General features: G+C 37.3%; 7 protein-coding genes and 4 long non-coding RNA genes across 11 annotated transcripts; 6 read left to right on the top strand and 5 right to left on the bottom strand.

Annotated features, from left to right (window-relative positions):
• Positions 1-43: 43 nt before the first annotated feature.
• On the bottom strand, positions 44-5,580 carry sid1 (PAK-like GC kinase Sid1). The gene is made up of 2 exons (NM_001018997.3): positions 5,405-5,580; positions 44-5,348 (listed from the first exon to the last, which is right to left on the bottom strand). Exons 1-2 carry the CDS (start codon positions 5,519-5,521, stop codon positions 4,050-4,052), a joined length of 1,416 nt encoding a protein of 471 aa, NP_593564.1. The 5' UTR covers positions 5,522-5,580; the 3' UTR covers positions 44-4,049.
• On the top strand, positions 173-4,020 carry inp53 (inositol polyphosphate phosphatase). The gene is made up of 2 exons (NM_001018998.3): positions 173-3,769; positions 3,807-4,020. The coding sequence occupies exons 1-2, from the start codon at positions 303-305 to the stop codon at positions 3,913-3,915; spliced, it is 3,576 nt and encodes a 1,191-aa protein (NP_593565.1). The 5' UTR covers positions 173-302; the 3' UTR covers positions 3,916-4,020.
• On the top strand, positions 4,610-4,986 carry SPOM_SPNCRNA.2889. Its single transcript, NR_192257.1, has one exon. It is a non-coding gene; the product is annotated as a non-coding RNA (long non-coding RNA).
• Positions 5,581-5,669: 89 nt separating the features above from the next.
• On the top strand, positions 5,670-5,928 carry mzt1 (putative mitotic spindle organizing protein Mzt1; the record flags this gene model as incomplete). The annotated part of the gene is made up of 1 exon (NM_001356041.2): positions 5,670-5,928. Exon 1 carries the CDS (start codon positions 5,734-5,736, stop codon positions 5,926-5,928), a length of 195 nt encoding a protein of 64 aa, NP_001343106.2. The 5' UTR covers positions 5,670-5,733.
• Positions 5,837-8,155, top strand: SPOM_SPAC9G1.08C (phospholipase). Its single transcript, NM_001018996.3, has one exon. The coding sequence runs from the start codon at positions 5,985-5,987 to the stop codon at positions 6,708-6,710; it is 726 nt and encodes a 241-aa protein (NP_593563.1). The 5' UTR covers positions 5,837-5,984; the 3' UTR covers positions 6,711-8,155.
• Positions 6,736-8,285, bottom strand: SPOM_SPAC9G1.07 (Schizosaccharomyces specific protein). Its single transcript, NM_001431054.1, has 2 exons — positions 7,071-8,285; positions 6,736-7,025 (listed from the first exon to the last, which is right to left on the bottom strand). Exons 1-2 carry the CDS (start codon positions 8,094-8,096, stop codon positions 6,840-6,842), a joined length of 1,212 nt encoding a protein of 403 aa, NP_001417941.1. The 5' UTR covers positions 8,097-8,285; the 3' UTR covers positions 6,736-6,839.
• A 100-nt stretch (positions 8,286-8,385) lies between these two features.
• On the top strand, positions 8,386-8,822 carry SPOM_SPNCRNA.2888. The gene has a single exon (NR_192256.1). It is a non-coding gene; the product is annotated as a non-coding RNA (long non-coding RNA).
• Positions 8,493-10,855, bottom strand: SPOM_SPNCRNA.2887. The gene has a single exon (NR_192255.1). It is a non-coding gene; the product is annotated as a non-coding RNA (long non-coding RNA).
• Positions 9,129-14,524, top strand: cyk3 (cytokinesis protein Cyk3). Its single transcript, NM_001018994.3, has 2 exons — positions 9,129-9,237; positions 9,321-14,524. The coding sequence occupies exons 1-2, from the start codon at positions 9,171-9,173 to the stop codon at positions 11,912-11,914; spliced, it is 2,661 nt and encodes an 886-aa protein (NP_593561.1). The 5' UTR covers positions 9,129-9,170; the 3' UTR covers positions 11,915-14,524.
• On the bottom strand, positions 11,017-11,817 carry SPOM_SPNCRNA.2886. The gene has a single exon (NR_192254.1). It is a non-coding gene; the product is annotated as a non-coding RNA (long non-coding RNA).
• Positions 12,069-14,421, bottom strand: aip1 (actin cortical patch component Aip1). The gene is made up of 7 exons (NM_001018993.3): positions 14,272-14,421; positions 14,087-14,210; positions 13,915-14,016; positions 13,829-13,874; positions 13,677-13,722; positions 12,686-13,627; positions 12,069-12,639 (listed from the first exon to the last, which is right to left on the bottom strand). Exons 1-7 carry the CDS (start codon positions 14,374-14,376, stop codon positions 12,217-12,219), a joined length of 1,788 nt encoding a protein of 595 aa, NP_593560.1. The 5' UTR covers positions 14,377-14,421; the 3' UTR covers positions 12,069-12,216.
• Positions 14,525-14,658: the final 134 nt, after the last annotated feature.

The raw sequence follows: 14,658 nt of genomic DNA, 5'->3' as shown, positions 1-14,658 counted from the left end.
AAAAATATTTGATAGTTTTTTGGAATTCCTAATTTGTATTATGCGAATTTCTACATCATCTTCCCTTTTGTTTTCTGTAAAAATGATTATTTGGAGTATTGTTGATGCGTGTGTTTGAGTGCACGAGGCTTTGTTTATTTCATAATAGGTCAGCCCACGCAGTGTCTTGGTTGTCTTTTTCCAACAATTAGCTGAAAAGCGCAAAAGGTCCAAACAGCACCTAATAGATTTTAGAAGTATTTAAAAAAGGTGATTTATTTAAAAAATTGATTTAAAGCATAAGATTGTCGTAATCATGGAACATGGCCTCTCGCCAAGGCTTCAGCAATGTGAATGAAGATGAACCCGAGTTGCCCCCTTCGGTTTTATCATTGAAATCAAAGTTCGAGTCATTGAGTACCGGTGACCTAACTAATTTGGACGAAAAAACTGCTAAAAGAAGAACTGTAAAAGGTTGTAAAAATGGCACTTCTGAGCCAAACGTTTTTAAAGCAAGACCTATTCCACCGCCGAGGCAAGTCTCATCGACTATAGGAAGTTCGACTGGACGAAAAGTTAGTGGTTCAATTCAAAGGCTAGCTTCTAATTTTAAAAATCCTTCAAACCCCCACGCTGATGTTTCAAAAATAGATCGTCTACCTAGTGATTCTTCTGAATCTCACGTAGCTACTCCATCTTCTCCTACTATATCTAATTCATTTGTTTCTGTTTCTCCATTACTTAAGCGACCTCAACAAAAAGGGCCTGAAATTTCTTTTCAATCATCTGTACAATCTACCAAAGGAAATGATCTAATGAAACACGATGATACCAATAATCATCAAATACCACCCCCTAAACCCAATTTTTCTTCGAAAGCAGGTTCTTCAAGCCCGATATCTGTATCTCCATTAAAAAATGTTAAGGCATATATTTCTCAGTCTCCAACTCACTCCGAAGCCTCTTCGGTTCTGTCTTCTGAAGAAGAAGAAGAAAACGTTATCAATTCTAGTAAAAGTGTGCCCTCCTTTGATTTGCATGATCCATTTAGCCAGACCTTTGGAAAGGAGTGTCCCATATCGACGGCGCCTCCTGTTTTGAACATTGGAGACAGGTCTTTGGAAACTCCTCCTCCAATTCCCTCTCCAAGACCTCCACAGCCAGTTGCTGTTGAGGCTATACAGCAATCGCGTGCGGTAATATCTCAACAATTACCGCTTCATGTATCTCCCCGAAAGCCCCCAAAACCACCGCTGCGTAAAGTTTCTACCCAGCGCTCTTCTTCCCCAATAGAGAATTTGGCTACTAAAAGTGACGCCAGTCTTGTTACTGGTTTACAGTCGTCTCCCTACACTCATATTGCTCCTGCATCAGAGATGTCTTTAATACCTGAGAAACCCAGATTACCTCCCCGTCCTAGTCACACTTTATCAGAACTGTCTAGTCCAGCTTTAACATCTGAAAACTTATCTTCTAAACCATCCCCTTTGTTTCCTCCACCACCACCGAGGGTGAAATCCTTAGCTACTAACAAACCTGTCTCTATGCCTGTTTCTACTGAGCAAAGTGATCCTTCTGTTGCTGCTAGTTCCTCTTCGTCATCGCAATTAGATGTTGTTTTAAAAGGAAGCATACCAGATACTTCTAGCGTTAGGAGGAACCCGCCCTGTTTTGTTAACGGTGTTGAATCAATTAACGTAGATTTTGAAGCTAGAATCTTTGATGTTAGTGGTGATCGCCTTGTTTTAGCTGGAAACGGAGGACTTCGTGTTTATGACACCGTTACTGGTCTTTGTCATTGGCATATGCCTCTAGGGGATACGAAGGTAACGTCCTTATCATTTAAATCATCCCCGGAGAATTACTCTGACGATGGCAGATTTGTTTGGTTTGGAACGAGAGATGGGATGTTATGGGAAGTCGATGTTCAAAATCATCATATCGTTACTAAGAAGTCTGTTTCCAATTGTCCTATTACTTACGTTATGGTCTATAAAAATGAAATGTGGACGTTGGACGATATGGGAAAACTGTATGTATGGCAGGAAGATGAAATTATGGGTTTAAGTATACAGTCTACTCCACATAGTATTCGCACCATTCCTCATGCCACTCATGCTATGGTTTTAGATAATCGGCTTTTATGGGTTGTTGTTGGGAAATCAATTTATGTATATGATCCTTCAACTTCAGAAAATGAGTCGGCAAGTGTTTTGGCGAAGCCCATGACTCCACCTGGTTTGATAGGTGATATCTCTTGTGGCACTACTATTTCAAACTTTACGGATTTGGTCTTCTATGGTCACGTTGATGGAAAAATATCCATCTTTTCGAAAACCCAATACCGTTTTTTGGAGCTAATTACTAGCAGTTCATTCTATAGAATTTGTTCACTAGTTGGTGTTGGAAATACACTTTGGGCAGCCTACACGACAGGCATGATTTACGTATTTGATGTTTCTGAGAGTCCTTGGCGCCTCTTAAAAAGTTGGCATGGTCATAAAGCAAGTCACAATGGAGCTACCACTATACTTGGTATTGATGTGAATAGCGTATGGAAAGCTAAAAGGCTCCAAGTTGTTAGTATGGCTTCTTCAGTTGTCAAGTTTTGGGATGGTTTAATGATGGGTGACTGGTTAGCTACCGAAATGCGAAGCCGCTTCCCAGAATATAGTAATTTTACTGACGTGTCTATACTTATTTGTTCCTGGAATGCCGGAGCTTCAAAGCCATCTGATCTAGATAGTGATACTATTGGAGCTAGTATGATTCCAATGATGATTCGAGACAATGGATACCCAGATATAGTTGTGTTTGGTTTTCAAGAGCTAGTTGATTTGGAGAATAAAAGACTCACAGCTAGAAGCATCCTTTCAAAGTCGAGCTCCAAAGGTGGTTCGTCTAACAGTGCTAATATTTCCAGTCAGTATCGTTTATGGCGTGAAAAATTAGAATCTGAAATGATGCGGGTAAGCTCAAACGATGATTATCAGGTTTTGGTATGTGAAAATTTGGTTGGTCTTTTCTCATGTGTTTTTGTAAAAAATAAGTTACAAAGCAAAATTCGGATGTTACAATCGACAACTGTAAAAACGGGACTAGGTGGTTTGCATGGTAACAAAGGTGCAATAGTCGTTCGCTTTCTGGTAGATGATACTTCATATTGCATAGTAAACTGTCATTTGGCTGCTGGTCAATCCAATAAAGCAGCCAGAAATAATGATTTGGCAACAATTTTAGACAATGCTTCTCTTTTTCCTGAAAATGATGAAACTGATCAATTGAATACATTCGTTGGTGGTGGCGATGGCTCTTTAATTATGGATCACGAAGTTTGTGTTTTGCATGGTGATTTAAATTATAGAATCAACACATTGAGACCTAAAGCTTTAGATTTAATTAAAAAAAACGACATAAAAACTTTGCTCCAAAGCGATCAGCTTCTTGTTGAGCGAAAAAGAAATGCCGGATTTCGTCTGAGAACATTTACTGAACCAGAAATCACGTTTGCCCCAACTTACAAGTACGACGTTCATAGTGAGCAGTACGACAGTAGTGAAAAAAAGCGTGTGCCTGCCTGGTGTGATCGTATCTGTTATCGTGGAAGTCCCGACTACATCTCTGCAGAAAACTATACCAGGTACGAACTGAAGGCATCAGATCACCGACCAGTATCTGCTTTAATACATTCCAAAGCGAAGATGGTAAATGCGCAATCTCAGGGGTCCACATGGGACGTGGTCAAACGAAAGTGGATTGAGTATGCTGATGAATTTAAGAGAAAGGCTAAGTATGTTTTTTTTTGGAGAATTTTGCTAACCAACCAGAATAACCTATGTCATGAATTATACTTCTGTGTCTTATCAAACGGCTGAACAATATTTGTCTGGAAATAACTGGAATGTACAAAATGCTTTAAAGCAAGTGTCAAGTTGATTTCGAATAGTTCTCGTTTGGATGTGTTTATATATATTATGTAGATTAAATTATAGTAGAATATGCCATTATAAGTTCATTTAAATACAAAATTGTGAATGCTGTAAACAGGTTGTTTACGAGTTTTTAGTAAGCTATCCATTTAGACTTCTTCTTTTCTCAGTTTCTTCAAGCCACCGTGAAAATAGTAGTTGTGATATGGGGCTCCGCTTTTGCTTTTTGTGATGCAGTCTGTTGTCTGGAGTAATTTGGTTAACAAATTTTGAGGACAGATTTTTATCTAAAGAAATGAAAGATGTATAAAAAGATTCTAAAGATGAGCGCTGCGTTGCTGACAATTTATCATTTAATAACATCGATCGTATGGTGGACTTAATATAATGTTTCATAGCAAAATCGGAAGTCAACGATTTATGATAAGAGCTACCTTTTTCAGACAATGACTTGGAAAAAGGATGCGGTGTCGCTTGATCACTCATTATAGTTTTCTCTAAATATTTTATTGATGAAGGCAATTCCTCTTTATTTTGTGAACTGATGATGGAATTTTTAGGAATGCTAGTATTCCCTAACACAGTTGAGTCAGATTTCTTTACAGTTTCAAATGTCCAATCCTCAATGTCAGCATTTCCTTCAGCAATTGGTTCTTCAAAGGGCTTTAAAGTATTATTTATGGTTTCTTCCAATACACTTTGATCCGAATCATCAAATAATTTATTCTCCTTCTGAACAAGCAAAGGAATAATGTCTTTCACAGTTCCTGCGCTTTTGATGAATGGGTGTTGAAGGAGTTCTTTAGCTGACCATCGCATATTAGGATTGAGATCTAAGCAGCAGGACACAAAATCACGGAATGTTGGACTGAAATGATCATCTAGCTTTGGAGGCTCGGATTGAGGAATTTCAAAGATGACACGCATTGGATGCATTGTAGCGCGGGGCGGAATTCCGTTAGCCATTTCAATAGCCGTAATTCCAAGAGACCAAATGTCAGCAGCTAAACCATAACTTGTTTGTTGTATTACTTCCGGTGCCATCCAAAATGGCGTTCCAACAAACGTGTGTCTACGCGAAGCAGCGTTCGAAAGTTGAGCGGCAACTCCAAAGTCAGCAAGCTTTACGTTTCCGGTAGAGGAAGATAGTAGTATATTGGCGGCTTTGATATCTCTGTGGATTTTGTTTTGTCCATGAAGATAATTTAGCCCATAAAGGACCTCTCGAAGAATGATTGAAATTACTTGTTCATTCAACCTTCCCATTTTCAAAAGTCCCGAAACTGATCCTCCATCCATATGCTCCATCAAAATCCATAATGTGTATCCGTCAACAAAACAACCGTAATACTGAATTACATTGGAACTGTTGCAATTCGATAACATAAATACCTCTTGTTCGATGTCGGTAATGTCGTCAATACCTGTTTCTAAATCAATCTGCAACTGTAAGTTTTTTGTGATACTAAAGAAGAGTAAAAATTAATTAGTCTTACCTGTTTAATAGCGATAATGTCGCCAGACACATTTTCACGTGCTTTCCAGACAACCCCAAATGAACCTGATCCTAATTTCCGTAGCAGAGTATAAGAATTAGCATTGAGAGGATACATTTCATCAATATTTTGACTGCTCAAATCTGAGGTTGAGCCTACTTTCGGTTTCGTTTTACAAGCACAAGCTAGATGCACCACGAAGTACTTTGTTTATTACTTAGAGGATTATAATGAGCTACTCCGAGACGCCTATTCCAGTAAACTTAACATTACCAACTTGTTACGAAGTATATATAATTAGACTAGTTTATTATAAAGTATCGAGTTTTATGTCTGAATCTACCAAAGAGACAATAGAAGTTTTATACGAAATAGGAACATTGCTTGGAACTGAACTTGATAAAACAACGCTTTCACTCTGCATCAGTCTTTGTGAAAACAACGTACACCCAGAAGCAATAGCTCAAATAATTCGGGAAATACGTATGGCTCAGGAACAAACTGTTGACACAGAACCAAGTTAATGGCAAGAAGTTTAATCTCAATAGTTGACCTCGGGGTTTAGTATTTCTTTTATCTAATGTCTTCTTTAAACAGTGTTCTACCTTCAAATGCATGCGCAGAGATTATTGAAGGGAAAGACAAGGTTCACAATGTAGTTATTTTAATGCATGGACTTGGAGATTCTCACAAGAGTTTTGCAAATATGGCAAAGAACGTTCCGTTGCCCAACACTAGTTATATTTCCTTACGTGGACCATATCGATTACCATTAGATTTTGAAAATCCTGGAGGCAATTGGATGTGGGGAGAGGATGTCCATTTTGATCAAAACGGGGAACTGCAATCTGAAGCCGATTTCTCTAAAAGTTTTACGATGATTTCAAATTTAATTGGCAATCTACTCTCTTACGGTATATTATCTTCTAGAATATTTTTTTTCGGGTTTGGTCAAGGAGCTATGGTTGCTTTATATAGTTGTTATAAATTGTCTACTAAATACCAGCTTGGAGGGATATTTTCCTTTGGAGGTACTCTACCGCTATCCATAACTTTGCCCAATCATCCATTTCATGTTCCAGTGTATTTGTTTGAAAAGCGATTGCATTGTTCATGCAGCGAATATGAAGAATCGCGATTACGTAAAACATTTAAACCATTTCACCTCACATGTTGGAATCGTGATGATAAAACTGACATGCCTTCATCCCCTAGAGAATGGTATACATTCGTTCAATCTATTAGTAAACATTTGTATATTCACAACACGTTGTTTGAAGATGCAATTCCTCTTACATCTTTTTAGAATTGATTTATTTAAGTTAACATTTGTTCACAATAAAGTTAATATTCATTTGGGCATAGATATAACAATAACTCCTCTAGCCATTATGTGATTAAAATTAGTACGTTTACCTTTTGATCATTAAGATTTTCAATCGACAAGATAACTAAGATCCGGAAGCTTATCAACAATTCTATTAATTAGTTGATTTTGGTCAACTGTTTTTATATTTCCACGCCCTGCTCTCTCATTATTAAGAAACGAAGTATTGATCGATTGAATAACAGCCGGAGTGTCTTTAGGAGCTGACAATGAAGTAGAAGGTGAACTAAAATTCTGAAAAATTAGAGTATTTGGCTCAACTTGAGACTCTTCACTTACATCATCAACGGAAGCAGAAGCTAAATTCGATGAGTTTTTCGAGGTATCTTGGGAACTGACCCATGAACCCCATTCAAAATTATCAGAGGTTGGATCCGGGGAAAGAGACGTTGATGAATTTTTTTTCTTCGTTTCTCTAATTTTTTCTTCAGAGTCAAGTTTAGCGATTGATGAATGTTCTTCGACTTCATCAACTTTTTTACGATCCAAACTTAGTGGTGATTTTGGAACAACTTCATCCTCTTTATTTATTGAAATTGTAGAACAACTGTTGCTTTCCCTCTCAATCAATTTGACTGGGGAAGAAAGGAAAGTATTTGCAGATAATTTGTGATCCTGTTTAACAGCAACTGTATTATTTAAAAGAGCCGTAGAAGAAGAATAATCCTTGGGAATTTCATTCGATGATAAATTAGAAAAATCAAGTATATCTGAAGGAACATTTATACTGGAAATCTTGGTCGTAGAAAAATTAGATAAAGGAGACTGTTCCGGTAACAAAATATTTTTGTCATTGATGGGCGGTGTGACAGGTGAATTGGTATAGCTTGCTGTTTTCCTTTTCTGCTTCTGATAAGCTGTTGACCAACAAAAAAGCACATTGCTTTTTCGATTTACATTAGACCGTTCTTGGTTCCATAAAGTCATATGTTCTTTAAGTAAACGACTAATGGTTCCTTGTTTTAGTTCTCCTAAACTTTTCTCATTGTATCCTAAGCGGATTAATTGTCTAAAATTGGTTTCCGAGGTAGCTGTAATACCTATATAATCTTTGGATGCCAATGAAATCCGTTTAGGAGGCTTGACAACGCCAAATGTGTAATCCAACTTTTCATTAATATCTTTCAAATTAAATGTGTCAAGATTGAGAGCATTTTCTTTCCAGACTGATGCCTCCATTGAAAAACTGACATCGTTAGTAATTGAGGGAATTGCTGAATTCGAGTTGGATATATTTTCACTACCCCATGCATTATGAGGATTAGAGGCGTTCGAAAAACTAACAGAGTTCAGCAAATCATCCATATAAATCACATTCCAGTTCTTTAAGTTGTAGATTCTCAATTTAATAATATATGAGTGGATAAAAAAAACGTAGGTGCCATCAACTTCGGGTTAAAAAGAAAACAAAAAGAGCCTTAACTATACTTCTTTTATAAAAGGAACCTTTTTAGAGTATTAGTATAAATGCTCAAGATGAGTTGAAAGCGGTTCGGCTAGGGTAAGCGACTTAAGCCACCACATCGTGTGCAACGCAAGTAGGCAACTTAAATCCGTTCAACGTATTTAGTGTGAAATTAAAAATAAAATAAACTCAATTAAATTTCCGGAAGAAGAATAAATTTTATAAGTAATCATTTTAAAATAGGACAGAGTTTTTTAACAAATTTTAAGCTAGTAAACAATTAATCTAATACTCTGGCGAAAGTTGCTAGCTTTATTAAAGAGGAATCTCATATGGACTGAAGCATCGTGCAAATTTTTGAAAATTACATTTGGTAAATTAAAACCTAGATTATTTCATCTAAATAATATGGCTTAAAGTGCGCATAAATATGGATGCTGGTTTCAAATCATTTGAATATTATGTCTTGTGCAAAAAGCTCTTTAAAAAAATTACAGAAGTGCAAATGTACCACATATTTCAAGTTAAAATGAACCCTTCTAGGACTTCTAACAATTTTAGTAAATTTTCTCACTAAATCAATTATAATCTACATGAAATGAATCTAACATCGCACTCTTTATCGTTAAAGAATGTTTCATGGTAGCCAAATATCTTTCTTTTTTTAATTTTCCTAAAATGAAATTCTAGTATGGTTGAATTTATTACCGATCTGCATTTTATCGAGTATTATTGAAAATATTTCCATTTTTTAATTGTGCGCTAAGTATATAAGTCGCGTTATTAGAAAAATTATGATGTACTCGGTTAATTGAGCTCTAAAAAAAAAACAAAGTTATTAGTGTACTTCGCTTAAATAAGAATCTTATCTTCACATTCATACACAACTCACATCACGTTACGGAACTTCCGCTCCGCTCGTTTTTTATATTAACTACCAAAGACTATAATTTCATTCCTTTAAGCCTTCAGGAATGTCCATTCCTAAACAACTACCATGCATGGTACGTGCTCTGTATGCATGGCCAGGTGAACGTGAAGGTTCGTAACATTTAAAGATGCTGTTAAGTAACGTCGCAATTATTGATGTAAAGTTTAAAAAATATATATTAATGTGTTTTCAGGTGATTTAAAATTTACAGAAGGAGATTTAATAGAATGCTTAAGCATAGGTGATGGAAAATGGTGGATTGGCAGACATATCAATACTAATACACAAGGGATATTTCCTAGCAACTTTGTTCACTGTTTAGATATTCCCACGGTACGACCTGGCAGTTCTATGTCAAGAACTAGCGCTTCTAGCTTTAGATATTCTTCTCCTCAAAAAAGCTCTATAGACACCCCAATAACTTCATCTGATCAAGGTCTAACTCCTGATCTCGTTGGAAGCTCAAATGCTTTGAATAAACCAACCCGAGAGAGTGACTCACTAAAACACCAAAAAAGTCACCCCATGCTCAATTCGCTAGGATCAAGTCTGTCACTTAAGAAAAGCGTATCTAGACCGCCATCTTCAATGTCTCGTACCAACTTAGATGTCTCTTCCAGATGGGACAATACAGCCGATAACGACTCTCAGATTGATGCCCAAGATTTAAGTAGATCTACACCTTCCCCTTTAAGAAGTGCTATGGAAAATGTTCTTCAATCGTTAAATGCAATGGGCAAAAAAAGTTTTAGTCGAGCGAATTCCCCTCTTTTAAGACTTACGAAAAGCACTACAACTAGCAAAGAAACGGACTTCATTCCTGTCCCTCCTGCACATGGGTCCACAAGTATGACTTCTCGATCCAAGCTGGATGATTCAACAGATAATTCGTCAAAACCAAGAACAAGTTTGCAACCAGGAGAATCACCTATGAAGTCTTCAAGAGATATTTCTAGAAAACCTTCCATGGCTTCATCAGTTTTATCTCCGTCTGATTATTTTCCGCAGCACAGGCGTTTTCAGAGTGCTCCCGCACCTATTCCCAGACCCGTTTCAACATTGATACCACTAACTCAAGTTCGGACCACCGCGTCGAATGTTATAAAGCCAAGACCGCAAACAACGGAGCGACCCTCAACTGCTCAATCGTTTAGAAAAGGTGGTGGATTTTTAAAAAAAACTTTCAAAAAGCTTTTGCGTCGTGGATCGTCAAAACGTAAGCCCAGTCTCCAACCAACTCCTCCGGTAAGTTATCCGGCGCACAATGTTCCTCAAAAAGGTGTTCGTCCTGCATCGCCTCATACATTAAAATCAGTAAAAGATGATTTGAAACGTACAAAGACATACACGAAAGCCGAGTTTGCGGCGAAACGGGAAGAAATCTTCAATAAGCTTTCGATGCCGGTATATGAACCATTGAAGGATCTCAGTGAATGTATTGGGAATGTTTTAGCCGACGGCGAGCCAGTGCAGTTCTCTGTAGGTACTAATATTCATAACATGAATTTTAGTGCTATTGATAAACAAATAAGGTCAATTATTCCACAACGTGTCCAGGTCAGTCCTGCTGTACTTGCAAAAAATTATTTAGCTCCAGGACAAACGACTGCGCTCGCTCAAATGAGAGCCGTCTTTATATATATTTCTGAACGTATTACGTTCACTAATCAAACTTTGGACAATGATGAATTACGCACAAGTACACAAGTAATTTCCGAAGGACAGGGAACTCCTTTTGAAGTTGCACTGTTGGTTAAAGAAATGTTGCAAGCACTAGATTTATGGTGTGAGGTTATCGAAGGATATCTTAAATCACCAGATGACATCTATTATACCAGAGATATTAATATAAATCATGCTTGGAATGTTGTTACATTTGACAATGAGGTTCGTCTAATTGATGCTAGTTTTGCCAGTCCAACACACCCACAGCAGGCCTTGAAATCCAGCAGCTCCAATGATTTTTATTTTTTAATGAAACCAAACGAGTGTATATTTACTCACGTACCTGAGAATCCGGACCAGCAGTTTATAATGCCAGATTTGTCTATGCCTATAGTAATGGCATTACCTTGGGTATCGTCTGTGTATTTTACTTTAGGATTGAAGTTGCGTAAATTCAATACCAGTATTCTACATTTAAATGACCTTGAAGTTTTACAAATCGAATTTTTAGCTCCAAAGGATATTGAATGCGTTGCTGAAGTTGATGCTCTATCTGCTTTAGCACCTACTGCTGATGTTTCACAGTGTTATAAATACACGTTAACACAGGCTTTCTGGGAAACTCCGGATATTCGTGTTATGAGAGTTAAAGCTGTTATGCCTGCTAATAATCGTGCTGCGGTGCTAAGGATATACGCTGGTCGCTTAGGAGTCTCTAGTCCCGTGAGGACTGCACCTCATCCTATGGCAATGTCTCTTCCATTTGTACATCATGGCAAAAATAAAGCTCTAGAGTTTGTGACTCGTCATCCTGTACCACATTGTCCATCGGTTGATTTGTATATTAATTCCCCCCAATGTGGTACATTGCATTCTGGTGTTGAATACAAATTTAATGTTTCGGCCTATGCCTGCCAGCCATCTACCTCCATTAGCAATACCAGATTAGCAATACAGACCCCGACGGGAAACATTGTGCGTTTAAGAGAAGAACGATCTGGAAATGGCGTTATTTTTTTCAGCCTTTCCTTAACAATTAATGAAACAGGAGAATACAGAGCTTTAATTTTGGCTGAAAAGATAGGAAGATGGGTAGTCTATGCAACCTGGCAGGCGGTTTAAATAATTTCAAATCTTGCGACTTTATCCTATAAATTTTCCTATAAATAATGTCTGTTCTGTGTAATATTGAAGGTTGATGTTTACAACTAAGTCATTATTCATTTAATGTTTTTAATATATATCTATTACTATTGGAATCGTGATGTCCAAGCTTAACTGTATTCCCTTTGTTTCTTAATTTTAATGATTATAATAATGAGAAAGTTTTAACTATTAGATATGGCATCAGAAAAGCTAACAGTATCTTACAAAAAAAATTTTTTTATTAAAATCTTGCAAAAAATGAGAATTGTACTACGAATTCAAAAGGTCACTGACCATACTTTGATTGCAGCATCACTTCCAGTACTTAAAAGCTCATTTTCAGAAACCCATTCAACTTGGGTAGCTCCCAATGAGTGAGCATTTTTCATCGCAATATATTTCATGGGTCGTTCTACTGAATAAATGTGAATGTTGGTGTCTAATGAAGCGGTCGCTAAATGAGTAGATTTTGCATTCCACGACATTCCTAGAATACGGCCAGTGTGAAACGCCCAGCGAGAAGTAATAACTTCCCGAGAATTGGCGTCATAAAGTACAACCTTCCCTGAGGCATCACCACATGCAAGATACTTTCCATCCGGAGAGTAAGCTAAGCATGTAATCGGTGCTGTTGAATCTTTGCATTGAGCTACTTCACAAAGCTCACCTTTTTCAAGGGTATGGATGTATACACAACAGTCCTAAAAAAGTCAATAATTATATGGAAATTAAAATATGGTATCATACCTCCCCTCCAACGCAAAATTCACTTTTTAAGGGATGCGAAGCAACTGCGCTAGGCTGATAAATAGTCTTGGCTGTAGAAACACCAGTAAGACTACGGAGGACTTGGATATCCGAAACCGTTACCAAAATCAAACAGTCTTCAACCGAGCATACGCCAATAGGTTGGTAGCCAGTTGGAAAAACATTATCTTTCGCGAAACACCCTTGCTTGATATCGATTACCCTTAACGTGTCATCCATGCCAATGGTGATAACATGGTCATCAGCCATTATCATTTGCATGACTTGATTGGTATGACTTTCACCAACCAAAGGGAATGCTTTCTGTTTGCCGATATCCCATGAAAGAACAGTACCATCATATGAGGCAGTATAAAAATGGGTAGCATCAGGTGAAAGTGTAGCGGCAGTGATAGAGCGTTGGTGTCCGTAAATTGTATCAATTACCTTACAGTCCGAAGGATTTAGATATGTTAAGTTTCCCTTTGAGTTAACAACTATTATTAGGTCTTTAGTTGGCCAAACTGTTCCAACTAATTGCTTCTTGTCCGACGAAAGCCATTCGCGAATTAGGGAGCCGGTATTAGCATCCCATATTTTGCAACTGTAACCCGCAGAAGATGTGACAAATTGAGATGAATCTGGAGACCAAGAAATAGAGAAAATGGACCCCTTATGAGCATCAATTTCATAGACCTGATCTCCTGTTTTCCCGTCGAAAACATAAACCTTACCGTCGGCTCCAGCTGAAGCAAATCTTTCATCGTTAGGAGAGTAACGGACATCATAAACGAATTTGGAGTGAACGCGTAAACTTCGGTTGAATCTATAAGGAGTACCGTGAAAAAAATTGATGGAATTATCATCAGATGCAGTAGCAGCACGGAACGGTCTACTCTTGCGCAAAGAAACAGCATTCACTACGCTCGAATGTCCAAAAATCTGTAACCGTTAACATTTTAAGGAAGTTGGAGACTAATAAAACCCTTACTTCACCAACAGAATTACCAGAGTCAGCGGTGAACGCGTGTCCATATCTGTTAAAAGTAAGATTAGCAAGAGTCAACAAATATTGGAATTTTTGAAATTATGAGTAAATCCAATAATTTAACACATCCTTCGAAAACAATAGAAATCACTTACCGCTCTTTACCCTCACCAACAGCTATTATTCTCTGACTGTCTCCGTCTTTTCATCAATTAGCATATTGAAACTTGAACAGGCTTACCCCAGTCTAAATCAGTAATTCGTCCGCTAATAGCAGTAACTTGGTTCTTTAAAATTTTATCTTCTCCAGCACAATCCCATATGCGGACGTTACCTTGATTGTCTATAGTTGATCATTAGTAACGTTTAAAAATAAAAACTTAAGAAATAATAGCAATAATTAGCATTCGTACCGCCAGAAGCTACATAATATCCAGAAGGGCTAAATCGTGCTACAGTTGTAGGAGCAGTATGCTCATTATATTGAAAGCAGTTTTCCTGTTTCTCAATTTCACGAATTATTATCGCTTTGTTAGCCTAAAAACTATTTAGTAAATGTTCTTTAATCGACCAATTCATACGGATTCGACAAACTTACGGGATAAACAATCCTTTCACCTTTAAAATCAGTGCCAATTTTACAAGGCTGTGAAGGTTTTGTTGAAGGAACTGGCGCCCAAGTTGATTTTAACTGAGAAGACATTGCTCTGTTTTTAATTTATTGTAAGTAGCGAAGATGTGGTTCTATGCAGATGGAGCGTGCTACTAGGAGATATTTGACAATGAAACGAGCAACAGATTACCATATTAAAGAGGCGTATACTTTAGCAGTACATGTCATTGGAATATATGATTTATATAGGGATTAATTTTAATACTACCGTAGAAATCACTTTTTGCAACAATACACAGAAGAACGTTTTTATACTAATGCGGTCAAATAATAACCTAAAACAGTACAATATGACTTTAACGAACATGAATA

This window comes from Schizosaccharomyces pombe (assembly GCF_000002945.2).
Source record: "Schizosaccharomyces pombe strain 972h- genome assembly, chromosome: I".
NCBI lineage: Eukaryota > Fungi > Ascomycota > Schizosaccharomycetes > Schizosaccharomycetales > Schizosaccharomycetaceae > Schizosaccharomyces > Schizosaccharomyces pombe.
The sequence above is the reverse complement of the archived record's forward strand: the minus strand, read 5'-3'. Positions and strand labels throughout refer to the sequence as shown.

Bases quoted from the DNA above. Each gene is read 5' to 3' on its own strand.
- inp53 (NM_001018998.3), top strand. From the start codon at position 303: ATGGCCTCTCGCCAAGGCTTCAGCAATGTGAATGAAGATGAACCCGAG. The intron at 3,770-3,806 runs GTATGTTTTTTT...CTAACCAACCAG, and splicing joins GAATTTAAGAGAAAGGCTAA to AATAACCTATGTCATGAATT.
- SPOM_SPAC9G1.07 (NM_001431054.1), bottom strand. From the start codon at position 8,096: ATGGATGATTTGCTGAACTCTGTTAGTTTTTCGAACGCCTCTAATCCT. The intron at 7,026-7,070 runs GTAAGTGAAGAG...CTAATTTTTCAG, and splicing joins CTTCTGCTTCCGTTGATGAT to AATTTTAGTTCACCTTCTAC.
- aip1 (NM_001018993.3), bottom strand. From the start codon at position 14,376: ATGTCTTCTCAGTTAAAATCAACTTGGGCGCCAGTTCCTTCAACAAAA. The intron at 14,017-14,086 runs GTACGAATGCTA...GATCAACTATAG, and splicing joins ATATTATGTAGCTTCTGGCG to ACAATCAAGGTAACGTCCGC. The intron at 13,875-13,914 runs GTAAGCCTGTTC...ATTGATGAAAAG, and splicing joins AATTACTGATTTAGACTGGG to ACGGAGACAGTCAGAGAATA.
- sid1 (NM_001018997.3), bottom strand. From the start codon at position 5,521: ATGTATCCTCTCAATGCTAATTCTTATACTCTGCTACGGAAATTAGGA. The intron at 5,349-5,404 runs GTAAGACTAATT...TTACAGTTGCAG, and splicing joins ACATTATCGCTATTAAACAG to ATTGATTTAGAAACAGGTAT.
- cyk3 (NM_001018994.3), top strand. From the start codon at position 9,171: ATGTCCATTCCTAAACAACTACCATGCATGGTACGTGCTCTGTATGCA. The intron at 9,238-9,320 runs GTTCGTAACATT...ATGTGTTTTCAG, and splicing joins ATGGCCAGGTGAACGTGAAG to GTGATTTAAAATTTACAGAA.
- SPOM_SPAC9G1.08C (NM_001018996.3), top strand. From the start codon at position 5,985: ATGTCTTCTTTAAACAGTGTTCTACCTTCAAATGCATGCGCAGAGATT.